Below are 27,352 nucleotides of genomic sequence, written 5' to 3'. Positions count from 1 at the left end.
ACACCCCACATCTTCCACTCAGGTCCTCTGATCAGTCCCTTCTTGTTGTCCCCCGAGCCCAGCGAGGCGATCGGGCCTTCTCGGGGAAATAGTCTCCTTTTGTTCAGAAACGTATCTGTGAAAACGGCTTCAGAAAGTGTGACCGACAGTTGCAGGTAAATGTGCACAGAAATGGAACTGACTGATTCAGCCTGATTCAAAGTACATGATTAATGCTCTGCTGTCTGGACATCTTTGCTTACCAGAGAACAGCACCCTGTCCTCTTGGTGAACCATCATTGTGTGCCTGTGGTACTGTAGCTGCCCCGACTCTGTTCAGTTCATTGTGTCTATCCCAGCTCGAGGAGCGGGAAGTCAGGGAGAGGCTGGGGTCAGCTGGAGGACAGCTGCAGGAATCTCAGCGAATCCTGTCGGCTCAGCTCTGATTAGTCAGTTTTGGTTAGGCAAAGTATCCAGTGGTATCTGCTGTGGAGAGTTATTGAAAAGCAGTCAACTTTGGTATTAAACTGTAAACTGTCACAACAATTAAATAGTCCATTTAGAAGCTTTAGTTGAGCGTCTCTGACTTTTGTAATGTTTACAGTTCAGTATAGTCATATATGTTGATGACCAAGCAGCCTTAATATATACACCATCGTCCTCATGAGATGGTGATCCAATATCCAAGAGACAAACACTTGATGAAAGAGCCCATACAGAGTGCAGGAGTTTAATCTGCATTCACTCTATTAAACAGCCGTATTTGATCAAGGTTCCTGCAGGCCAGAGGTAACTCAACCTGGCCCAGTCAGAGTTCATCTATCGAGAAGAAGAAAAGGGTGTGGCAGAAGTGTTGTCAGCTGGAGGAACAGCCCACATGCTGAAAACCATTATAGGGAAGAAATGGATTCAGATAGCAGATGTAGCTTAGTTTGAGATGAGCGTTTGGTTTGAATTAAAATGGAAAAGAAAAGACGTTAGCCTATTTGAAAAAACCTTCACTTTTTTCAAAGATTTCTTCTCCAGGTCTGGTCCTCTCAGCTTAATTCGGTCGACCTCTGTTTCCATTCTAAGCAAAAGATAAAGATGAAGCTGTAGCTACAGGACGAAGTTTGTGGGGTTTTTTCTGCTACTAAACATCCATCGGAAACACGTGTTAAAAAGTCATGGTTTGGCCAATGGAACATTTGGAAATGTTGGCAATAACCTCTGGAGATTAACTTTACTCGTACAATTAAAGTTCACATATCGTCCTCCCCTTCAACCAGTTTAGATAAAAACTTCAAACATCTGTGAAGTTTCTTGTTCTAAATCCACTCTGTGTCTGGATTTGATCCTGCCTATAAACTGCTGTATTTCAGCCCTGCTCACTGTATCTGCACATCATTCTACAGACAGACAGACAGACAGACAGACAGACAGACAGACAGACATTACATGTCAGAGGAAACACAGCTGCCACAGGGCTAAAAGAAGTTCTGATTTATCTGAAATGATGCAGACAGAAGTGAGATAAAATACTCATCCTCATTAGAAGCAGGGCTGTGTGGGCTCATTCCACCCTATCAATTTTCCTCAGCTTTTTTTAACCACTAGGTTCACATAGATATTCCAAAGGATTTGAATGATGCCATTCACATGTGCACCTCACAGCTGGAGACTAACCCTGTCAGACGGGGGGGGGGGGACGAAGCACGAGAGTCCGCTACATGATGCTATAATGACAGTATTTGCCTTTATATCAATGCTAGGTGTCGTCCAACGGAATGACAACATTAAAAAAGAGCCAGGAACAACATACAGGCGAACAGAAAACATAATGCAGCCGTTTAATTACTTGCACGGAGATCGTAGCAGGTGCGTGCAGACACTCTATGCACCGTGCAGTATTAACCCTAGCACTTAGCACTCCCCTCCTATTGGCTCGAGGTGAGAATCTACTGCTGCCTTCTCACATTAAACCCTCCGGACTTTTTGAAAAACGAGTCGGGGTCTGTCAGGAGAAACTGGATAAAATCAGAGAGGAAAATGTGTCTGTTGTGTTCACACAAACGAGACGTAAACACAGCATCGACAACAGTACAGCTGGCGGGACTCACACTTCTCACTCACTGGAATCAGTCATGACTCAGAGAGACATATACACAGGATATACTTGTTCTCTGCTGTATTTATGTGAAAAATCTGGCACATTCTTTCAAGTCTTCAGGAGATACCGCAGCCTTATGTCTGTGCAGTCACGATGTAAAAAGAGATCTAACTTGGTGTGGGTGATGTCTGCCATTTTTGGTGATCTAAAATGATTCACTGTCTGCCTGGTGGAAAATGTTGTGCTGATTATTTTGTTTTCCCAATTCTCTTTATTTAAGGCAATTTAGAAAACAGTGTGGTGCACATGCAATAAAATGAGTCATCTCACTCAGTCGCCAAAAAAAAAAAAACTTGTGTGAATGTCATAATACCTCCGAAACACCTCCTTTCAGTTTCTGTTCTGATACAAGGTACACTGATAGGATACAACGCGATGAGGAGAGAGGCAAACTTTATCACTCAAACATGTCTTTTACTATTAGCGTTGTTTCACAGAAATCTCATCATAAAAAAGTTTCAGTGGGAACATTCCTCCACCGAGCCCTGCTGCTCAGCTGATCCCGACTCTGCTTCCTGTGCACAGAGCGGCTCCAGTGTCTCTCCCCAAACGTATCCATGCATGAGTCGTATTAGGCAAGAGTCGTGTGCATGTGTGCATATGTGTGTTTTCATCCTGGGCTATATTTAGCTTCTTTTTTTTTTTTTGTCTGGTCAGCCAAGTGTCCTCCAAGCATGAGGTCCGACTTTCTGGCTGACATCATGTTGTGTTTGTGTGTTTTTCTTTCTCTAAGCATACTCCGATGGGTTACTGTGTGCGTGCATGTTAGTGGATGTGTGCGACTTCACATTTGGTGCTCTGCAGCTGTGCGTGCGCGTGTGTGTGCGTGCGTGTTTGTCCCCGGATGCCTCAAAAATGACAAAGTTCATCCGTCAAACTGATAACCGATCCAGTCTGTCTCGCCATTCTTCGTCCTCATACCGAGGTCAGCATCCTCCAGCAGCAGCTCTTGCATAATCTGGAACATTTTGTTGACACTAAAAATATGATCAGGAATGTAACTCTGAGTGGCAGATGTCACACTTTGGTGGTGCTGCCTACGAGAGGCCAAGGTTAACTTCTTGTTTCATAAGTAGATTATTTAGGTTAAGTGACATAAGTGAGATCTAATTATATCGTTAGACAGTTCAGTGATGGACAGACTGAAAGTTACACAGACTGCTTGATGATTTTTTTACTTGATCTAAAATATTTAAAGGTGTCTTACTATACGGAAGACACTTCACTATGTTTCGCCAACACTATTGTGTCTCGAGTCCGTCTACAAATCTCCCGAAATATGAGAAAAGTCCATCCTCTCCTTTTTTAGCCTGCTCCACTTTTTAGAGAATGTGTGCTCAAACAGGCTGTTTGACGATTTTCCCTTCATGACATCACAAAGGGCAGTAGCCCCTCCCCCAGCTTGGGAGACACTCCCACAGCTAGGTGTTTGTTCTGCCCTCTGAGTCTGCCTTCTCATCGTAAACAATAAAGCCCAAGCCTCATCGCCTTTCAGAGAGGGGGCGTGGCCAGACACAGCTCATTTGCATTTAAAGCTACAGACACAGAAACAGCCTGTTCTCAGCAGGACAGAAATAGGGGGGTTTACAGGATCAGAGTGGATTTGCAACAACACACTTCACAGACATGTTTAGGGGAGCTCTGAGACTCATTTTCACTTATTTAAATAAAGAGTGCAGTGTTTCACCTTTAATGGACATTGCCATTTATTGTTTGTACAATCAGTTCTCGAACACTGTCTATAAATGTACTCATCTGAAAAGGATTGGGAAGAAGTATAAACTTTTTTAATCCTTTCTCCATTAATTCACACATCAGATTTGTTTATCTTCACAAGTGAATGCAGTACATTTCTGCTCAAGAGAGGACACTTTTAAAGTCTGATTTTTCACATTGTAAATATAAGCTATGTTTCAGTAGCTTTGTTCCGGATATCATGGACTCATTTGTAGCTTGCTGACAGGTAAGAGTGAGTCTGATGTTTTTCTTTCAAATGGAACCAAACTGCACAGATAGAAGCTAGACCATCAACTGGATAATCAGAATACTATCACAAAGATATGCCAACTTTGTTGAAGTGGCAGCATAGCTTCACATAACATAAGCTAGACAGCTAAAAAAGTTTGCTTTTATTGGATAGGACAGCTGAAAGAGAGTCAGGAAATGTTGGGAGGAGAGAGTGTGGGATGACATGCAGCACAGAGCCGAGGTCGGATTCAAACCCACAGTCACACCAACGAGGACAATGACCTCTGCAAACGGGCGTGCCACATAGCCACCAGGCCAACGGTGCCCTTTTTCTTTGACTATTTGAGAGGAATAAATCACACATATTAGATTGCAGGTTGAATTGAACACTAGACTACATAATTGTACAAGTTGTATCACATACACAAACTGTAGATCTCATGATATCTTAAAAAAACATCAAAGAGTAAGCTTATTCAGCTTTCACAAAGCAGGTCTGAAGGTCATCTGGGTGTTAGTAGTGCTGGTTATTTATCCAGTGGTGTGCAAATGCTCTGCCTACATTCAGTACTGTGGCAGAAGCCCTGGAGTGATTATATTTTCATTTCTGTAAGATGACAGTTGGTTAAGGTCAAGTAGTCATGATGATGAATGATGACAAAGTAACGAGTCCCCTGTCGGGCTCTTACTCACCTGCAGTACTAAGAACAATTCTTATGACATGTTCCAAAAAAAACAAAACAAAAAAAAAAACTGCACAAACACTGACATTATGTGCATCACAGTTGGTCTTCTCCTTCTGTCAAGCTGAGCAGTTCCTCTTTGGTACACTGAACACAGAGCAGTGTGCAGAGACTAACTCAGCATGAAATGTTCCCTGGTGGACTGACCTGAACCCCCTAAAAACTTGTCTAGGCTTGGAGATATCCTTCGGCACAACCACATAAACCGAGACTAAAAAAATTCAATATTTGAGCTCTAAATCTCACACATACTTCACATCACAGCAAATGCAACATTGAAAAGTTATTTGAAAATAATACCCCACTGGGCAATTGAAGTCCCCGGGGGCCAAGAGGCTTAAAAGATACACGGCTGTTTCCAGAATTATTAAAACACTTAATACACTCAAACAAACAGACATAAAACACAACATAAATGTTTCGGTGTTAAAACACTTATTGCTGCAGGGACAGCTTCAGATGATCTTGACAGGATTGTATCCATCCTTGGAATTCCGCTGGAGGAACTTCTCACAGTTTAGACTTGCTCTTAGTCTTGTTACTAAGGTGGAGGAGCTTGCTTTAAACTCATCACTCCAAAATGTCCTGCAGTTTTTTTTTTAATCGGCTTAAAACTTGATGATTGGTCTGTGATTGAAAAGGCCAAAGTCATCATCAATATGTGCAGTCAGTGACCCCTGGATTCCTGTAGATAGGTGCACTGTCATCCTGGAGATGCATCATGATTAAAATGCTTTGCAGAAAACAAGCAATTACTCGAGAAACACTTTGTACTGGTTTGATGAGACTCTACTGTACCTTCTGAGAGAACCACATGGAACCCCATTTATAGAAACCTTTTAAGCTCCTGCTTCAGAGTAGGCACTCCTTCGCACAATTGGGACTTTAAGTGCAAGGTGATTGGTCCATATGTCATTGAATGTTTGATTGCTCAGAATACAAATGCCAATCCGAGACAACCAAAAGCCGTTTTTAATTGTGGATTAAAGTATCTACAAAGTCGTCTCTGAAGTGCACTGAAATGTCCCACTGATGTTCTCCTGTACTGTCACTTATGAAGTGTCTCTTGTCCAAACCGAGAGGTTCATCAGAGCTAATTGTTCTGTATAATAACTTACTTAAAACACCCAGTGGACAGTCAGTCATAACTTTTACTCTAAAAACTAAAACTGAAAGTAAAGAGGCGGACGCATGGTTGGTAAGGGACAAAAGTCAATTCAGACTTATTGAATCAAACTGGTGTGTCCAACCAGACCCAAAGCTGTTTCTTTGAACTTACTGAGATAGTTTCCTCTTTTCTAGATCCTAACTTGTGTTGTACTTACTCTCTGATGTACGTCTCTTTGGATAAAAGCGTCTCCTCTGTGAATTGTAGTCTACATAGTCGCTTCCTGAAAAAGTGATTACACAATTCTTCTCCAGACGCAAAGTTACTCATGCCCATCCCGTACGAACCAAAACAGCTGATGGAACACTTAAAGACCAGCTTGGATGTGATCAAAGACGATCAGAGTCCGGCTGTGGTTTTTTAAACCTCGTTGCATCATGGCAACTCAATTCGTCTTTCGCTTACCTGTACCTGGGATTGTTTGAAAAATTTGTGATGAAAGAAAATTTACTCTAGCTCTAATCTTTGTTTATGCTCTAGTTGCTTCCATCTATCGTGTTAATATTGCTCCTAATGTTTCCTCTGAGTGATGGCTACTCTCCAGACAGCCTCCGGCTTTGAGGTCATGCAGTTTGTGTAACCTCCCTTCCCCCAGATGCTAAAAACACCCAGTGGCTAAAGCTTTAATAAGACTGCAATTTCTTCGAGTCAACGAGGGCGTCTCAGTATCGGGTAGGGATGCAACTAGTGAGAGTTATTGGAGGTTTTCATATCAGTGCCCTTGAATGCCCTTTAAAGCTGCCCAGTGTGCGTTCAGCACCTCGGACAGCGACACAACACAGCAGGGGAAACGTGCACGCGTTCTCTTGCTTTAAGATGTTCTGTGCGTTCAGGTGAACTCATTTGGGCCACCTGAGACGTATGGGAAGTCCACCATGACCTTGAACGTCCTGTGTTGTTTCCCCTACTTTCTGTTTGCAAGGCACAGGGAGACATGAAGACAGCCAGACAAGAAACAATTGAGACCATAAGGAAGAAGGCTGCTGCGGGAGGGTTATTTAAATCAATGGGTGACCCTGCCCACGGTGTGTGTTCTGCACCCTGTCGAGACAGACAATGCACACCCAACCATGGCCCCTGTTCATGTCTGATATATGGAAGCGCTTGTGACTTTGGGTGGCGTCCTGTCTGCTCGCCTCACTGTCACCCTGTGTGAATGCTGCTGGGAGAGGGTTGCCATCGGTTGCTCCCTCCTTCTCTCCTCTGCTCCTCCCCTCCCTCTGTTACGCATCTGACTCACATTCTTCCCTTTTTTTTCTGTTTTTAATCTTCCCTCTTTCCTCCTTTAATTTCTTTCTTCCTCTCCCTTTTCTATACCTGTCCCTATATTTGACTTTTCTCTTCTTGTTTTGCTCTTTGCTCAACTTTTATCTTTGTCTCTCATCTGTGTTTTTATCCCACTCCTCATCTTCCATTTGAAGTCCGACAAATCTGCCAGTCGGAGCTCTTCCCTTTTCTGGTTGGAGACTGTGATAGGAGTTTAAGGTTGAGCACGGGGCAGAGAGGGAGGGAGTAGGCCACGGGAGGTCGAGGAGCGCGAGGGGAGGTGCTTGCTGGCGGGGCCTGAGACCTGAACCAGACAGACAGTGAAACGTCACACCAAACCCAGACTCTGTGACTGGGATCGCATTTTTTTTTTTTTTTTGCGTGTGCGTGTAAGTGTGTTTGTGTGTGTGACTGGGGGTTCACAGTGTTAGTAGCTCAGAGCCAGCTGAGGCTGCAGTGGAGACAGACAGGGACCGAGGCACTGAGCAGTACACAGCAAACACCACTGAATGTTGAGTTTCATGGGACTGGGATATCTGCTGTTGGAAGGAAATTTGTCAGGTGAGAGTGCGGGTGCATGTGCGGGTTTTTTCCATCATTGTATTGGTGACATGTTCCATAATATTAAAGTGTCACAATGTTGTGAACGTCTTTGTGTGGACATGTGTTCAGCACAGTGTACTCATTTTTAGCATCGTGTTATTAAATAACAGTTGTAAAGTGGCACGTCATCAGTGAGGAGGGGGGGCACTAATGTTCACTTTTCCATGTTGTCACTGTAGGTTGTAAGCTGACCACAGGGGGACAGACTTCAGCGTCGCGCCCGGAGCCGCAGGGAGAGGTGTGGCCAAAGTCATTTGACCAGCAGCAGGCCTCAGCTACAGACTTCTTATCAGGTACAAAGGTCAAGACTGTTGGTCCAAAATGTCTTTCATTTGACCAAAGGTGAAATGGTTAAGTTGAGAATCTTAGAACATGCTATAAGCTCCTTTGTCTAATCGAATCATCAAGTTTTATAATTAAACACAGAAGAAGATGTAAAACATTGGCTGTCAGAATAGCTCCTACTGTAAATAACCCCTCTTGAACAAATGTTCCAGTCCCTTTTCATTAACTGTGAATAATTAGATTGAATTCAGATGACCTCTAGACTTCACAGAAGCTAATAGACCAGGGTTAGACTTCCCTTGTGTTTAGACTTGGCTTGAAGAATCGGGGACTTACAACTAGACTTTGACAAATGACGAGTTGCTAACTTGTGGATTTGATTAGTCCTGTCCCCGATTTTTTTTAATTTATTTTACTTATTTACAAAGTGTAGATTGATCTTTCTGTTCAACAATGAGACGAGCAGTCGACCTAGGCTCTGAAGAACAAATCGTCAATACTCAACTATTTGGGCTCACTGCTAGAAGCATGACCAGAAGTGATGAAAGGTTCTGGTCCAAAAAAAATAGGCAGCCATTCAAGTTTGAGCAAATGAAAGAGCATCCAATCATGTTTCAGGAAAGAAAGCTGAAAGCTGTTGGTGTGCACATGAGCAGACGTACACAAAGGCATGAGTTAGTATAACTTGACATGGGACTCATGGGTCATTGAGTTCATTGACTCAAGGTTTTTTTTGTGACTTGTACTTGACTTTTCTTTAAAACACAGATTAGCAGAGAGACGTGTAGGAGGTATTTACAGGTAAAGAATGTGGAGAAAAATAATCTATAACTGCATAAACAGAAGGGCATTTTTATGATTAGCATTACAGAGTAATGCTTTTATTTTGGGAAATTAGCCTGGCTTTGACTTGGTACATTGCTGCCATGTCTTTGCTCACATGGAGAAACATTCAATGAAATGCCTTCTCTCTTTTCTCTCCTTCCACCTCACCCATTATACATTTTTAATGCTGTTCCGCCAAACCATTACATCTTACTACAACTACCAATCCATCTCTTGCTTCCATTCTTTTTTCTTTTTTTTTCTCCTTTGACTTCATCATCCATCTTTGCTCTTTCCGCTCTCTCAACCACTTCATCCACTTTTTACCCTGCTTCTTGTTATTTCTCATATTTTCCTTCATCACGCCAGCCTCCATGGCAGGTTATTCAGATCCTCTGGGCTCTCAGAGCAGCCGTGCCCCAATGATGGATACTGGCCGGATGGGAGCTTTTTCAGGTATACTCCCAATATTTGATGGGATTTCAGCAGCGACACAGCATTATTAAAGCACTTCAAAGGTGGTGAACATTTACTGCATTAAAATGGCAGGTACTTCACAAACCTGATATTCAAATGAAATGTAACATCATTTATGAATAATGTGTCTGCTTTTTAGCTTTCTTCATCATTTTTGTTTACCTTTTTGAATTAATGAGAGCAATATAGCATTAGCTTAAAATGCTGAGTCATGATAACAGATATATTTTTTAAACCCAGAAGTGCTTAACCAAAAACAAGTATAATGATTTATTTCCTATGATCAGCTTCTCTTTCTTTCTTTCTTTCTTTCTTTCTTTCTTTCTTTCTTTCTTTCTTTCTTTCTTTCTTTCTTTCTTTCTTTCTTTCTTTCTTTCTTTCTTTCTTTCTTTCTTTCTTTCTTTCTTTCTTTCTTTCTTTCTTTCTTTATTTCTTTCTGTCTGTCTGTCTGTCTGTCTGTCTGTCTGTCTGTCTGTCTGTCTGTCTGTCTGTCTGTCTGTCTGTCTGTCTGTCTGTCTGTCTGTCTGTCTGTCTGTCTGTCTGTCTGTCTGTCTGTCTGTCTGTCTGTCTGTCTGTCTGTCTGTCTGTCTGTCTGTCTGTCTGTCTGTCTGTCTGTCTGTCTGTCTGTCTGTCTGTCTGTCATAATAAATTATGTTTAGAAAGTTCAGAGATGAATAATCAATGAGGGAAAGCCTCTGTAACCTACCTACCTGTCGACTGACTGATATGTGGAGGACACCTGAATTGAATATGTGGTCATCAGAAGTTGAAGCTTTCAAAGTGCATCTCAATGGAAGTTTACTCGAGAGCATGTCAGAGTGAATGCTTTGTCAGCGTGCATGTGTGAATTCATGTCAGAAGACTAGAAAAGAGCGATACAAGCTCAAGCTCAATTACCATTCAAATATAAAGTTCAAAAACACACGTGAACTTTCAGAAAACAAGTTCTCCTTCTTCCTTATTAAAATGTAACCTGAGTGCAGCATTTAGCCCTGAATCGTTGCTGCTAAATTCCCGCCTGATAAATGGCTTATGAGGCCAAGCTTGTTAGCAGCATGCAGAGCTGAAGCTGTCACTGCATGGAGGTGACTCACATGCACACACACACACACACACACACACACACACACACACACTCAGAGTCAGAGTTATGAGGCTGAGTTATGTCTTTCATCATGCCAACCTCTGCATAGCCAGCGTTCACTGTTGTCTTAATGAGAGCTGTCGTCTCTGGGCCACCGTATTCCGCTCCAGGCTTTAACTCGCGCACACACACACAAACACACTTTTCTCCTACTCTCTCACACAGACACACACACACACATACAGACTCAACCTTCCCTATAAATACACATATTGTTGGCTCTTGCAGCCATGGATGCCCTAAGAACTAATCTGTAACCCAATTTTCACCTCTTTAGCTCACACACAGTGCCCTCATTTACGTGTGTGATCCTCTTTCCTCTTACTCAGTTTTACTCACGCCTCTGTTAGAGACACATTCATAACCACTTCCAGGACCTGCCAAAAAGTATCACACATACTGTACATGTTTAAAACACATAAACACAGTTAGTCCCCAGGAGCTCTGTTGATTGAGTCATTTCTTTTTTTCTGTTATATCATCGCAGGCGTTGCCCTCGTTGGCTTTCAAAACATGTTTCTTGCTCTCTCACTACACAGTTCTGCTCTTTGATTGGTCCAATGTTGGTACAAGAGATTATCCTTGTCCCTCTAATGACTGTTTGACGTTGTTTCAATCGCAATGCAAGTATCAGAAATGCTTCAGGAGCCGCTTACATTAGATCCCTGGTGTCGACCGTTCCGGCAGATTCTGCACCTCTCTGATCCCATCAATCTTTAAACCACCTCTAAAAACGTCTTCAAACCAGAATATTCAACAGGAAATGATACGAATTATGACTCACACAAGCAGCAGCTTTTTCGAGTCCTAAAAAGAACGATTTCACGTTTATCGTGAAAAAAGCAACAAAACACGTGCTGCTAACGGAAAGTTTGAGCTTTCAGTGCTGTTTTATCCTTTTTTTTTTTAAACCTGTATTTTTGTATTCATAGTTACGATTGAATCAGCTGAGATAATGAAATGATGAGTTCATGATTCAGGTGCTTCGTCAGACACAAGACATCAGGAAGTGGTTGCAAAGATGCTTCTCAACCTTAGCTTAGCTTTGCCTTCAGAGCTAGGACTCCTTCGTTTCACTTCTCATGTCACATCCATACAGGGTCTGCAGTTGTTGGAATAAATAAACACGATGACACTGGTGTTGTATTCTTCATTTGCAAATGATCAAGTCTAGATGTAAGATTGGTGCAATTGGGGGGGAAAAGGAACTGGTATCCAAATATCTCTTTGAGGGTTTAAATACCTAAATATTTGTACCTTCTGCTCTTGGTGGCTCCTCGAAACACAAAATGTTTTCTGTTATCAGAAAGAATCTCCACAGTGGACCTTTGACAGTTTCTGTTTTGTTCTTGTTTTCTTTCACTTTTTTAGGTTTCTCCCAGTCTGCTGGGATGGGGGTGAACATCGAGGTCGGGGCTGCCCCTCTGTCAGGTATCAGTAAAGCCGAGCCCCAGCACCCAACACCCACAGCGGGGTCTGAAGCCCCTAAAGACCACAGCCCCATGCTGCCTGAGCCTCAGGCTCCCCGCAGCCCCCTGGACCTGTCGGCAGGTAAGACGCCTGCAGATTCACTCACAGTCATTAGGTTATCAGGAAACGATGGAAGTGTTGACCTGTACTTTAGTACTTGACCATCAGAATGTATGTATGCATCTATAAACCTGTCCAAGGCAGGTCAGTACATTTACTCGTCGTTTTAAGGAGCAGCTCCGAGAGGTGGAAGACAGCTTTAGTTTTTCTGTGTAGAACTTTTTACTCGATCCATCTCAACTGGAATACTTGTATTGTAGGTACCCTTTATGCTTACAAGTAAAAGCACAAAGTGCGGACGACTGACCAAATACTAAATCTCAATCCATAAATATTGTAAGATTTTTCATGTCTTTTTTTCACCTTGCCTCATTAGTGTTTCATCATTTTTTCCACAAAACCTTCTGCTATTTGATCTCAGATGATATGACCTCCTGTTACTCTTTAAACTCACATACCAAAATTCCAGAGCTTACACTTACTGCTAATTGCTATTTGAACAAGTGTGAGTCACCTCAATAGCATCGTTTGCCTGTAATATTCATAAAAACTCAGCGTTCTTTAGTGAAAGGGGTTTAATTTCCACAAAGCATCGCAGATTCATGAACCAATCAAAATGTCTACCTGGGTATTTAAATCATTGTTCACATCATGTTTCCATCCTCATATTCTCACAAGACAAGTCAATCAAATGGCTGTAATCAATATAATAATGTTAGATATCTATCCAGTATATGACTGTGGGCTTTGCTGCACTGCCTGACATTTTCCACACAGGGGGGCAGTATACAGAGCAGCCCTATGTATTTCCCTTTTATAGCTTCCATCACTCTCTCTCTCTCTCTCTCTCTCACACACACACACACACACACACACACACACACAAACAGACTCACATGCACACCAGCTCCAATGTTATTTAGTCATCTAACTCAAGGTCAATGCACATCTCATGCTGACATGTATAGGGTGCCATCATGCCATGGCTTCTAGTCATTTACTATATAGCTGTGTGCGCGCCGGTGTTTGCATGGGTGAATCTGTTTATATGCATCCTTCAAAGACACGCTGGCTGTGTCTCTGTGTCCACTCACTCTTGACCAGCCCCCCCCCACACACACACACCACCCCCATCGGGCCTCTCTTATGTTCAGTCTTCTGATCCTCGACAGCGTGGAGCTGTAGTCGTCACCATGCTGTGACTTGTGCCAGCTAATCGGGCCATGCTAGCGTTACATGTGGCGAGTGGAACGACGCACAAAGCAGCAGGGCAGCCGAGCCCCCCCATGGTGCACTGGTACACAGCAGGTGGCAGAACTCCTCTGAAGTAGATGAGAGCAGGATGATACATGTCAGAATGGTTATGGCTTTATGTGTTGAACACATCCGTTTGAGTTTCAAAAGGCACCAGACCATGAACCAACACATGAGTAGCAGCTCAGTATAAGGTACAATTTCATCGTGATTACAAATGCCAAGTCATCAATCTCAGGGTTTATCTTTTAAACCAAAATACTGTGCAGCTTTGCTGGATTTTATTAAGAATCTGTCACTGGATTCAACAAAGCAGGAATGTTAGATCACCAATCTAACATTTTGTCTTAGTGATTCTGACACCACCACCGGGTTCGGGATAGACCCAGGACACGCTGGAGAGACTATGTCTCTCGGCTGGCTTGGGAACGCCTCGGGGTCCCACCGGAAGAGCTGGAGGAGGTGTCTGGGGTGAGGGAAGTCTGGGTGTCTCTGCTTAGACTGCTGCCCCCGCGACCCGGCCCCGGATAAGCGGCAGAAAATGGATGGATGGATGGATGATTCTGACACCCAGGTGTCTTATAATCTTCCAATAACCATCCTGAATGGAGACCTGGGCCTTTCACAGCTCCAGTTATAAAAGATCTCCTAAAAATGTTAATCTGTAAAGCTCAGAGAAGGGGACTGTTTTAATTTAATAAGTAATTTATGCACTTTAAAAGTCACTTTTTGTGCAAATACTGGAAGCGGCATATGTGATTGGCACATGTCTTGTTTGACATAATTTCCCTTCTAGTTCTGTAAAGACTGTGAGGCAGTGAGTCGTAACAAACGGGCAGCTTGAACCTGGTTTACCTGGCATTTACTGCTGCTAAGATTTGACCAGACTAAACAGAAGGAGGAGGATTGTTTGAGCCTTACTAACTGAGTGCTGCTTTAATGAAACTGCTACTAGCTTGTCGGTTCATTTCCAAATGTTTTAGTTTAAAGGTGATCAAATCATGAATAGAGACGTCTGTAGTTTGTAAGTCCCTCACTGCTACCCTTCAATTTAATTTTCATACTGCCTGCCATTCTGGAGGTGTTAGTGTGTGTGTGTGTGTGTGTGTGTGTGTGTGTGTGTGTGTGTGTGTGTGTGTGTGTGTGTGTGTGTGTGTGTGTGTGTGTGTGTGTGTGTGTGTGTGTGTGTGTGTGTGTGTGTGTGTGTGTGTGTGTGTGTGTGTGTGTGTGTGTGTGTGTGTGTGTGTGTGTGTGCGCACATATTGTCTCTGGTATGTGTGTAATGTACAAAGAAACACACAATGACTCAACAATGCGGCAATCCCCCCCCCCCCCTCCCCCTTTCCCTGTCACAAGATGTGGAGGGCTTAAAAAACTGAAGGGACTCTGTTTTGACCGATTTCAAGCAGAAAAATAAAAAAAACATTTTTACCTTTTTTATAAACGTCTAAAATCATAAAACCCTTTCTGAAGGACGTTCACTTTTTCTAGACAGAAATTGTTTTTCAATACTTGAACAGAGGAAAAGTTGTGACATGTAACCAGAAGTACTGCCATCCCATCAAGCAAGAGTTAAGACCAAACTTTAAGAGTTTCTAACTTTTTTTCAATGACCCTTTCTGATCAGACTTTTAGATAGTTTATATTTTCTTTTTAAAGTGTATGTAATCTGTCCAGATGTTGTTGTTTTTTTAGCAAGCATGACATAAACTATGTTCTTGTAAACAAAAGTCTTGTTTTATTCCATTTAAAGGTCACATATTGTGCAAAATGTTTTTCTAACACTAATGTGCGTCTGTTTACAAATTCTCATTCATGAACCACCCAATGTCTGCTCATTATGCACCGCGAGCGTTCAAATCAAAATGACATTGTAGAAAATAAAATTCATTGAGACACTTTGTTTAGATAACATATACATTTATTAAATATGCACAATTTAAGGTTCATAATTAAAATAATTGAAACAACGATTAACATCTTAGCAGCCCATCTACACAAGTAGGAAATGATATTAGTGATGATGCATGTTTCTCTTTTGGAGACCACAAATGTATCTAGAACACTAAAAGTAAAGATGGCCTCTTTTTAATGTGTCTTTTGCCTAATGAGGTTGCAGGAAAGTACATTTAAGTCATTTTTATCCATTTGGTTGATGACTCTTTCTGCCTTCCACATTTACTTCACACAAAGAGAGCGGCGATCTGTTAATAGGAAGTACAACACATCAGAGAGCAGCTGTACGGGGCCTGAAAGCTGCTCTACTTTAGCTCTCTTACTGTAAATGACTAAAACAAGAAACAAACTAGGCCAAAGTAGAACCACCTTGTCTCAGTGGGCATCTCCACAATGTTCTCATTACTTCTCGTCAACCTGGGCTTTGTTATACAATATCCCAGGACACGCAGTTTTAGTTACAACGTGGTTGCCTGTAATTGACCTCCTTTCTATGGAACCATTAAGAAGGCTTTTTGTTTCTGTGTGCTCATGTGGAACACTGTAAATGCACTGCGTGACCTTATTTTTAGTCTGCAGACAAATGCAAACTCACACACTGCTGACTCTTACCCTCTGTTTTTGTTTAAAGAGCTCTTGTGCAGTCTGATAGTTTGAGGCTAAGAGTGAAACTCTTAGTGAGGCTGCAGTGAGTCAGCAACCTCAAAAGCACCACACCTCTACATCATTGAATTCACTACCATCCTCCAGTTTGCCTCTATGCCTATATGTAGTTTTATGTTTGATTCACATTACACCAAGCAGTAATTCATTTGAAAGCAATAATACAACTTGGGATCAATTGTTAGGCGTTAATGTTACATTTAAAAAAAACATGCATGTGTTCTTGTTTTACGAAGGAGTGACATTACAGAACAAACGAAGTCAAAGATGTTGTGATTAAAGGTTCATGCATTCCAACCTCCATCAAATTGAATTTCTTAAAATGCTTCTCTCTTTTTTTGACCTTCACCACAGAACAAGATTCTGTTTTTTAGAACTCAGTAACACAATTAAATTGAATAGTTTTATAAATTCACTTTTATAAACGTCTTTTTTCTGTATATTCTTTTGACAGATATTTTTGTTTATTTTCTGTTTGCACTTGACTGAAGGAACCAGTTTCATATGCACATAATCATCTCCCCCAACTTAAAACTTTCCCCCTCTTCACCCATAACAAGGTGTATTAGAAGACTGCTGGCAAGACCAGGCTGACTGCCTGTTGAGAGACCTCCCTTTCACCCCAAGCGTTTCCACGGTGATCAGTCGCCATGCCAGCCAGCTAGCAGCCAGCCCTGATGACCCACCTGAAAGTTGGCCTACCCGAGAGAGCTCAGCCTACGCTGGAGGAGATGAAAAAGAGGGAGAGGGATCTGACCGAAAACAGAACAAGAAGAAGAAAAAAAGGCGACAGAAAGATGAGGGGTCTTATGAGCACCTAGAGAGTAAGGGTCAGCCTGAGGTGCAAGCAACTGGAGAAAACACAGAGGAGTTCTACAACAGGATAGGCCCGAGGAGAGATAAAGGAGAGGGTGGATGGGAGGAGCAGCTTGGAAAGAGTGGAGGGAGGGGGAAGAAGGGAAAGAGCAGGAAGAAGATTCCACAGGAGTGGGGAGTGATGGCGGAACCATTTGTCCCTGCATCAGCAGCAACCTCTCAAATCACAGAAGAAGACATGATGGATGTAGGAAGTTCTGCTCAGTTGGAGTCCTCATTCACAGATTTGGATAACAACTCAAGCACCTGGAAAAAGGAAGTATTCTCAGAAGAAGGCCTTGTCCCTTCTCCTCTGTCCCAGGACCTATTCTCTTCAACAGCTGCTACCATCAACCCATTGGTCCTGAACAGCGAGCTGAAAGCCACAGCTCCTCCGTTCGCAATGCCCTCCACCACAACAACTGATAGTGTAACACTTGGCTCCTTCCCCATGGCTCCCCACCCTAATGATCCATTCAACCTTTTGATGGACACTGAAAATGCCAGCTTGGGTAACAGCAGCCAGGCCATTTTGCCAACTTTCTCTCAAGAGATTGGCACAATGGTTGGTGACGTTGTTGATAGTGGGATATTTGACACCACCAATTCCCTTCAAGAGTTTTGTGTGCAAGGACTGCCAGAGGGAGACACCTCAGCTTTCAGCCCAGCATCCCAACCAAGCCCAGGTTTTTCCCCAAAAGGTGAGGTGTTAGCCACGGCCCCTCCTCTCTCACCTTCAGATGATTCATGGGTCCTGAACAACTCCAACTTGAGCAGGGACACCGAGCTATTTGACTTCAGTGAGGTCAACACTTCAAGTGATCCTGTTACCTTGGGGCTTTCCTTTGACACCCCAAGCCCAGCGCCTCTCCGCTCCCCTAAGACCACAGCGCAAGAATCCAAAGGCAAAGAGCAGAAGGATGGCAAATCTTCCCAGAAACAATCCAAGAAGTCTCGTTCCTCGTCTTCCTCCTCCTCTTTGAAGAGTCCCACCTCCCCAGGAGCCAAGAAGTTCCCTTCACCTGAATCCCCAGTCATCAGTCCCTCTTCCCCTCCATCTGCAAACCCACTGGGAGTCCCGACCTCTGGCCTCAACCCTACAGCTAAACCCTTCTTTCCAAGTTTTGCTGATACCATGGAAGAGCCAGCCGTGGTCCCTCCAGTTGACCCATTCATGGAAGGTTGGTTGTAGTCAGTCCCGGACAAAGTAGAGTAGATGAGTAAATAGATGACGGATAGATAGACCCATTTGTATTGTCCCTGCATGGAAACATTTGTCAAAAGACCTGGCTGATCAATCCGGACTACTTGTGAGTGACTAACGCATGGGCTCAAGTGTTGAACACGGGCTGTGGACTGGCTTGACTTTAATCTCTCACCTTCTTCACTACCAGTGATGCACTGCTGGGATGTTCTCATAATTAACAGGGTTGCTGTTGATGGGTGTGCTACTACTAACCAATCACAAGTCTTTCTCTCTAGAGACAACATTAGACATCTTCACCAAATCAAAACCAACCTTCACATTCTCTCTTTTGTCAGTTGTGTTAACACTCTTTTCACTCTGTTTTCTTTGCATCCAGGGCTGAGGTGTCCCTCTTCTGTACTGTTTACAATTAATTCTGTTTTCCTCAATTGTTGCCTGTGTGCCTACAAATTTTCGCACATTTCTCTGCCCCTCCCCCCTCATTTACTTCCCTTCTTTGTTGATTAACCATTTTTTCCTATTTTGTTTTCTAACACTTAAAGTAACAATCATTATAAAATGGTAATTCATGTTTTTCTGTTTTACTTTCTATGCTCTGTGGTGCTTGCTGACTGGGCTGCTTCTCAACAGGTGAGTTGTTATTTAATTCCTCTTCTTTAATTTGCTATGTTGGGTTTTTCTTTTCATGAATGAGACATTAGTGTAAAGTGTGCAGAGTGATGATAAGCCAACACAATCCTTGTTATTTTGGCTTCAATAGACCTGGCCAGATTGTGCTTAAAGGTAGGATAAATGAATGTTTAACTCAATAATGCAGAGCCCAGATGTTAGGAGAATATTGGATTGATTTATGGCCATTTAACCTGTCTTCACAATAAGAGGAGGATACTGCCCATGGACTTTAATGGGTACCAATGTTTGGTCCTGATGATCCTGTAATGTAAGAGGTTCACAAATCTGGTTTTAATCATCTGATCTATTGCAGAGTTGTTGGGGATGTTCAGATAAGTTCTATGTATAGTTGATATTTAAGTTCTGAAATTTGGATGATAGTGTTGGTACTTTCTGAGTTGGACAATAATAGCCGCTCAGACAAACGAACCGGGAGATCCCTGACTTTGTTCTACTCAAGAACCTAGCTTCTGCTGCCTGGACCAGGCCTCTTGGGCTTCTGACAAATCTATAAAGTTGATCCAGATGACTATGATGGAACTTTAAAATCAGTTTGGAATTTAAATGTACTCGAGTCAGTGAGGAGTGTGAAGAACACCTTCTTCCCTGAACGTTATAATCTGTAGTGTACACCAGCCAATGAAGCTAAGGGAAGAATTGGCTGACGCTTTTTGAGTTGCTGTACGGATGTCAGCGTTATGATTGAATGATGCTTTCATGGGACTACATACCTACTGTAGATGTGTATTGAAGTAGTTTTGGCTTTTCAAATCATTTTAATGTTTGTTTTATTTTGTTTTTGAAAATGTTTAGAGGAGCACAATATGTTTTTATTTGTGTTGCTGTGATTTATGGAAATAGTTCCAGAGAGTTCATTTCCTTGTCTTTCCTTTCAACACTTCCTGTCTCTGCCTCCCCTTGGAGGCTGTAATGAGGACTGAGCCAGCCTTCAGCTCTCCACTGGAACAGCAGAGGGTTGAACCTTGCTATTAAGCAGCTTTGCTCAATGCCTCCCATCGTCCCACAAACACCAACAAGCTTAAAGTCGTCTTTCTGCCGATGCCATATTACATGGATGATGTAGAACTTATGAAAAGGCTGCTGGATGAAGGCTCTTTAAGTTGAATTTAAATCTTGATGTTAGCACATTTTAGTGGCGTGTGTGCAGTGTGGGCTTAAGCCATAAATGTGTGTTTCTGCAGTCAGAGCAAACCTTTGGGACGCAAGAAACAAACAACAGTAACGCTCATTCATTTGATTTCACGTACATTATGTTCACACTTTGGTTTTTGTGAATTGTAGGCACTTTTTCCGTGTGCCTTTTAAAAATGTGTGTTAGAATGAGAGAAAGACTGAGTGCTGAACACAGCTGGCTCAGTCTTCCCTCTGTATAATAAGACCTTTTGTTGTTGCCCAGGGGTGGGTCTTTGTCACCCAGGGTGGTATTTAAACCTTTTAGAAAAGACAAGAAGGCATGTGGAGTACAATGATGAGCTAGAACAGCATCTATGGAGGGCTACAGTGAGGGAAACAGAGCCAGACCAAAAACAAATAAACTGCCTAACATTTGAAGTAAGAAACAAAAGACACTCTCAAATCTGAGGGATGTACAGGAAGGGTGCAGGGATGACAAAATGGTATTCATTTACTTTGTAAAGCAGGATGCAGAGACATTAGAGGGTGGGGAGAGATTCTTTTTGAAGACTTGTGGGATTATGAGGGAAGATGGGGAGGTTGAGGAGAGAGAGATATGGAGTAAAACTGAGAGTGAGTGCAGCATTAGAGGTGTAGGAAGGGACGTGTATACAGAATGAAATAAAGGGGTTTAAAATAATTAAGAAAAAATCATAAACTGTATGTTATCAGAAGTGGAGGTATCCGCTGTGATGTGGCCCATTGGTCTTGGCATTGTGATCGTTGCAGTCATAAAAGAAGAATTATAATAAATTAATTTAGGAAAACAATCACAATATCACAAGCTTTCAATAAAATGTTCTCAACAGAAAAAAGTAAAAGCAGGCTTCTCTGAGTGGCTTTAGCATGGTGATGACAGACTGCCATCAACTACCCAAGCGTAACCGGCTTTTTTTCCCCCTAAATTGGACCTGAATATAGTTCATGTGCATCATGCTGTATTGAAGAAGACTGTCAACCTTATGTATGCCATTGAAGCTATTAATAGACAGCCCTGGGAACACACTGCTTTCCTTTTACTGCATACAGTATACATACTCTACCCACACACGTACATACACAGAGACGTACACATTAATATTGAAGGGACACTGTTTATAGACTTTAACCTCCAGTTAAACATGGTTTAGTGGTTTTGAACTGATTAAATGACCATGTGATGTGATGAATTTTAAACACAGGAGATAATCGCCACACACTCTTTTAGCCTCTTAGCTTTACAGAGCATTTTAGTGTCTTCTAGCTTGCTGTTTTGTTATTGAGCCTGGACAATAACTGTCTTGATTCAGACTCACTTGTATGTTTAAATAAAAAATAAAAAAATTTAATTGTACACGGCTAAACACTGTTCAAAACCATGTTAAGTTTAACCTTTTTTTCTTGCTATTTTCAACCATTCATCACACTCTTCCATAACTGAATCAACATGTGGCATTTTGTGACATGAACTACATTCAGGGTGACGGTGACCGTGTAACGGTGTCAACGTTAGCCAAGTCGTAGTCTTGGCTAACGTTAGCAGTGCGAGCACCACCAGCTTTCTGCCAGCGTTGATTGTTGACGTCCACACGCCTGTGCTGGTTGTGTTGGTTGATCTGGTCGAGTAGTACACATGCCAGTTTATTGGCGCTGATCCGACAAGATGCAGCGTGAGAAAAGTAAATCCCATTAACTGAAGCTACAGACACAGCCAGTGGCCGGTGACGGTGTTACAGCTTGGACGCAACATTTAAACAACATTGTGAGCCGACAATAATAACTCATAACATATATTTTTAAATGAGTTTAACAGACTTCTTATTCTGACCAGTCAAGATTATGATGTTGAATTGTTGTAGTTACCATGCACATCTAGTATTAAGCAGATAGCTAATGTTTGTTTACATCATAACTATTTTATAATTCAGTCTGCAGCTTGTTCCACTTGTTTCTATTATTGCTGCTGTGAGTTTCTTATGCGTTTCTTTCATGATTCTAACTACTTACTACTAAACTTATTGATTTTAAATAAAAAGTAGCTAAGTCACCAAAATAAGCAGTCTTTTTTTTATCATACAGCATTTAAACCATCAAGTAGAAATGTCAAATTTACTCTACGGTGCTGTGTCTCTGTACACACCCCAAAATATATGCAACTGAGTCATCAAGCTATTTCAGGACAAATCCAAATCCTCAAAAGACAGCCAGGCGTTAAAATACTGTATCAGCGGTCTATTTTTACCACATAGTGCTTTTCACTGTTGTGTAGGCTCTTTTCATTGGGGGCGAAGACTGTTGGATGGTATCCCAGAAGGGACATTCGTACAGTATGGCTCCAACCCTGAACAGGGTTGACTTAATGCCTTTTGATGGCTTTTGGTGGGAGGTGCTGACACTTCCGCCTCGTTGGCACGATTGTAATGGAAAACAAAGTAACTGAAGGCTAACAGTAGGGCAACAGCCTGAGTCAGTCTGTGTTATTATTCCGAGTACGGACCGTACCACAGCGCCTTTGGGCTCCCGGCCAGCAGGGTGGGCCGTGAAGATTTAATTAAACATTCTGTGTTGACATTTTGAAAAGTTGACTGTATGAGATCACTTAGTGGACATTTTAGGGAGTTTGTTTCCAAAAGTGCAGCACAGGTCCTGTATCTGGTTTGCTAATATGAGAACTATCGAGATATTGTAGACTATTCTATTTATTACTGTATGCTCACTGACTGTTTTTTAGTGTTAAATGACAGACTTTGAGATTTTGGACCAAAACCAACCATCCACCTTGTTGAGTGTAACACTACAAAAAAGTTATGCACTTATTTTTTATAAGCTGTGTATGCTTTACATTTATTTATGTTAACTTTGCTTGTACACATTTCTGTTCTTCGGTCAATTGAACTTTTTCTAGTTTTAAGCCCAGGTAAAAATAACCTATTGCATCCATGTATGCTCTGTACTTGACTCTATGATACTATGCCCCATCCATGTAAAACTTATATTTGTACTTTCACATCAATGTGGAGCTGTTGTTGTTGTTGTTTTTTTTGCTTTGTCAAGGGGGAAATAAATTCTCTGTCCATGGTGCTGAAGCTTTTTGTAGAAAAAACCAAAAACAAAACATCCTTATCATTACCAACCCAATGTTTTAGATTCAGTATGTCATGGCTCTTGTGATGTCACTCTCTTAACATCCATCTATATATTTTGATCAAAACATCTGGTCCACATGTTTGTAATGTCATAGGTCTATGTTAAAGTCTTCACACAGTTTTCACTCCATCTGTCAAGTGGGAGGGTTTGTTCCTCAGAGAGAGTCCCACAGTATTAGTTTGGTACTTTAGCTTGTTTCTTTGGACTGTGCCTTTCAAAGGTGACATTTCTAGATTATCTTTATCAAACCTTTTCATGATTTATCTGTTTCTTAACTCGACTCTGGGCTTTTGGCTTTTTCAGCAATCGCCAGTTAGCTGATAGTCTCTAATCTATTTGTCAGGAGAGTTTTGTTTGGTAAATGGATTTTAGCTTGTTTAGTGCTTTCCTAGTCTTCTGGCAACTCAGAGTGCTTTTACACCGCAGGTCACACCTACACATTGATAAACAGGTACACCCTGATAGGTAACTATGTAAAGTATCCCTTCAGTATTACCAAAGCCCATTCATACACATTCATACACATTGACATGTGGCTACAGCAGCTGGGGATTGAACCCTCGACCTTCTGATTGAGAGATGCTGAACCACAGCCACACCATGTCAGTGTACTCACATCAATGTCTTAATACAGTTGGGGAGAATTTGCAAATTCAGAATAAACAAAGAATAAACGAGTGTCTGCACATCCATGGGACTGACAGGAAACAATAAAAAAACGACAAGCTGGGCGAGAGATGAAATAAGAGAATGATGATTTAAAGGCAGGAAAGAGAGAGAGGAAAACAAAAATGTGTTTTGTTACGACTGTATAAACTTATAAACCGCATGCAGAGATGCTGTTTGAGTGAATGCGTCCAAATACAGGCTAACTATTTATTTTTAAATGTGATCAATATGTTTTTCTTCCTGACTGGATTCTTCCAGTGATTCAGCATGAGCACTCGGACAGAAGCTTTTTCTGCGAGACTCTCAGACAGATTGTTAGAGAGGCAGACAAGCACATAGCACCGCTCGCCCTTTACGCCTCAGCAGCAAGAAGCGGTTAAAACCTGTTTGATCAAAGTGTGTCTGAAAGCAGCTCTGAGGGAAGGAAAAACACAACTGGAGAAAGTAGATAATGAACGTCTCAATGATGAAACTATAAACAACAGAATTCTTATATTTTGGTTCAGATCCGACTCCATCAGGTTATAGTTGAAGATAGTTTTGCACTCTGGATAAACTTTTAGAAAAAAAGTCTGATAATTTGTTTCTGTTTTCTGGAGGTAGACAGGAATGTGCAATGCCTTTTGTGGAGGGGAAAAAGCACATGGAGGGGAAGTTGCCATAGAGACAAAGGGTCCGGTTAATGTTGCCCTAGGAACAGCAACAGATGCTGGACTTAATGAGTCACTTCCTGATGGTATGTGTGTCGCACAAACAAAACTTTTAAGAAAGACGGACAAAGTGTTCAACTCCACAACAACGTTAATGGGTTTCTATAAAGATGAGAGAGAGAGAGTGGGGAACAACATGAGGGAAAGGAGCCACAGGTCGGACCCAAACCTGCATCCCCAGCTCCCCAACATGAATGATTTTTAGATCAGTATTCTTCTTGAAATCCATTATTCTTTCAGATCATTTCTGTTGATGTTTAGGCCAAAATAATTTGCTATCATTGAATTTCATTTGGAACATTAATCGTGGTCTGACGGTGGTTTGGTTGCAGTTTGGTTGCAGTCCCAGTATAAACAGGTTTCTTTCAGGGATATACTGAAGCACTGTTCATTGTGTAGAAAGATGCAGAGGAGACGACTATGACGAGCGACGATGCCGTGCATTAACACGACCTGTTGCATGTTGCCGGCTGTTTTTCAAATCAGGTCAAGTTACAAACGAGTAGTCTTCATTTATCATTGATTCACTGTTGAAGCTTAATCCAAAACTAAATGTTTTGACAAGGCTCTGCAGAAAATGGTCAAAAGGTTTTTTAACCTTGACAAAGTGTGACCTGTAAGTTGTAGGCCTTATCAGCGTTTGTCAGGAAAAATTAAACATAGATTGTTGTTATTAGAAGTCATCCATCATGTTTGTATTCAAGTCTGAGGATCATAATGGAACACAAAGGGTGAACACTTGTGTTTGATTTGTGGTAGCAATATAAATAAACAGAGCAGCCATGAGGCTGTCAAGGTTTTTTGTGGCAGTGTGTATTTGTAAGTGACTGCATTACAGAAACTCAGTGGGAGGCAGTAAAAAAGCCTCCTATTTTAGCATCTTAATTATGCAAAACATGTAAATAGCCTCAGCTTTCACTGGTGCATTTCTGTACCAGTCTGTGAAATATGGAGATAACATTACCCAGCAGGCAGCAGGGGGCTGAGATGGCGATAGAGAGAGAGAGAGAGAGAGGAGGAGGTAATAGAAACGAAAGAAATGTTTGACTTAGTGCAACAGTCTGAGCCGAGTATCACACATTCACACTTACTACATTGAGCTACGCAAAGATCCAACCTCTGGAATGTGTGTGGCAAAAATTAGTGAACAAATTCAGAAGCGTGTTACAGTGTGCAATAGAAACTGAAGGCTGTATTTTAATACAATAAAGGTGCAATGTTGTAGATGGGACAGAGACGGAGCCGTCACTGGTAAGAACATAATCCTCCAGCAGCTAGTACTGCTGCAGTGTTTTTTGTGTGGCACAGGCTGACTAATCCAGACTGGAAATGGAATTCAAATGTCACCAAGGGCTTAATATAGAGCCGCTTTGTTTCATTAGCAGGGAAATTACTTTGTGCATTCACAACAAACGAGCAGAAAATACAGGGCGGCAATAATGGAGTCACAAAAAAAGACACTTTTTAAATTACTTTTTCATTTAATTGAGATCTATATTACTTTAAACGTTCTTACAATCAGAAATGAACTTTATTCAATAATAACAAACGTTATATTTTAATGTAATAGTAAATAAAGCTGTGAAACAATAAAAACAATGTGACCATGTTGAATATTAAATTCAGCTCGATACACCACTGTGTCCTGAGAATATCTGCAGGAAGTTGTCCCTCATTTAAAGGCCACATATTATACTCTTTTTTTAACAGAATTAAATCTGTAAAGTTTCTCATGAAAAATCACATTAAATCCTGTATTTGATCGTGCCTATAAACCCCTCTATTTCTGCCCTGCTCAGAACAGACTGTTTCTGTGTCTGTAGCTTTAAATGTAAATGAGCTGTGTCTGACCACGTCCCCTCTCTGGAAGGGGCGTTGCTCAGGCTTTATCCCTCCATGCTCAATTGTTTACGATGATGAGGCAGACTCAGAGGGCAGGAAAAAAAGAAGAAAAAAAACCCACCTAGCTGTTGGAGTGTCACCCACATGGGGGGAGGGGTTACTGCCCTTTGTGATGTCATGAAGATAAAATCCCCAAACGGCCTGTTTGAGCACACATTTTCTGAAAAGTGGAGAGGGCTAAACATCAACAGGATGGACTTTTCTCATAATTTGGGGGTTTGTGGACAGACGAGAGACAAATTTGTGTGTTCGAACAACATGGTGAAGTGTATTTTGCATAAATTATAATAATAATTTATCATATTATTGAAATTGGCTCATAAATAAATCCAGGAGTAAGTGACAGACTGGCACCTAATAGTTTGAGAACTGATGTGATTGTCAAATTTTCCATTTCCCTGTCGTTCGTCATCTTGGACATTAATTATGTCGCTCTCTTCATGGAGCATCATACAGTTAGCTTTTAGTTGTAACAGCAGAGCTCAGCTTCATGTGCTGCTGTCCATCACAGACGACAGATTGCATGTCTTCTAGGATATTGAGGGGTCAGAGAAGAAGCAGAATGTGTGCTTTTGTGTGTCTGTGAGGGTGTTTTTGATGAAGTGTAAATGAAACCAATGGGTGGAGTGGAAACACTGCGTCTAAATAAGCCACGGGCACCAAATTCATCTATTATGAATAATGAACTTAGATCAGGCGGTTGCAGCTGCTTCATAGGGAATAGCAGAGCTGCTGGCTATCATGTCATTAATTAATAAAGATGAATGAGACGTTCCCGCCCCTCTATTATGACACCATTTAGAACAAATGTAGGCTTTTCATTAGAAGCAAATTGATGCCAATGAAAAACACATTTTGCAGCTGATGGCTAAACTGGTGAATGGTTTACTTTCATCTGTAGAGGGAGACTGAGATTAATAGAATTGTACTACCAATGTTCTCACGTCCATGTTTGGTCTCACGATTTAATGTCTCAAGGCTGTTTTTTTTGTTTGTTTGTTTGTTTT

The 27,352-nt window shown here is 41.7% G+C and overlaps 1 protein-coding gene across 10 annotated transcripts in view; it reads left to right on the top strand.

The window, feature by feature from the left end:
• The window catches only part of LOC306834810 (uncharacterized protein), a 106,418-nt gene that overhangs the window by 43,004 nt on the left and 36,062 nt on the right, over positions 1 to 27,352 (top strand). For 8 of the 10 annotated variants that reach the window (XM_079361019.1, XM_079361022.1, XM_079361026.1 and 5 more), the window contains 4 exons: positions 8,056 to 8,169; positions 9,356 to 9,442; positions 11,979 to 12,158; positions 16,571 to 18,046. In XM_079361019.1, the coding sequence (XP_079217145.1) occupies positions 8,056 to 8,169; positions 9,356 to 9,442; positions 11,979 to 12,158; positions 16,571 to 18,046 (1,857 nt within the window). The remainder of the gene's footprint in view (positions 1 to 8,055; positions 8,170 to 9,355; positions 9,443 to 11,978; positions 12,159 to 16,570; positions 18,047 to 27,352) is intronic. The other 2 variants (XM_079361023.1, XM_079361018.1) reach the window with 2 other exon arrangements.

This window comes from Symphodus melops, assembly GCF_947650265.1.
Source record: "Symphodus melops genome assembly, chromosome: 14".
NCBI classification, from domain to species: Eukaryota; Metazoa; Chordata; class Actinopteri; order Labriformes; family Labridae; genus Symphodus; species Symphodus melops.
The sequence above is the reverse complement of the archived record's forward strand: the minus strand, read 5'-3'. Positions and strand labels throughout refer to the sequence as shown.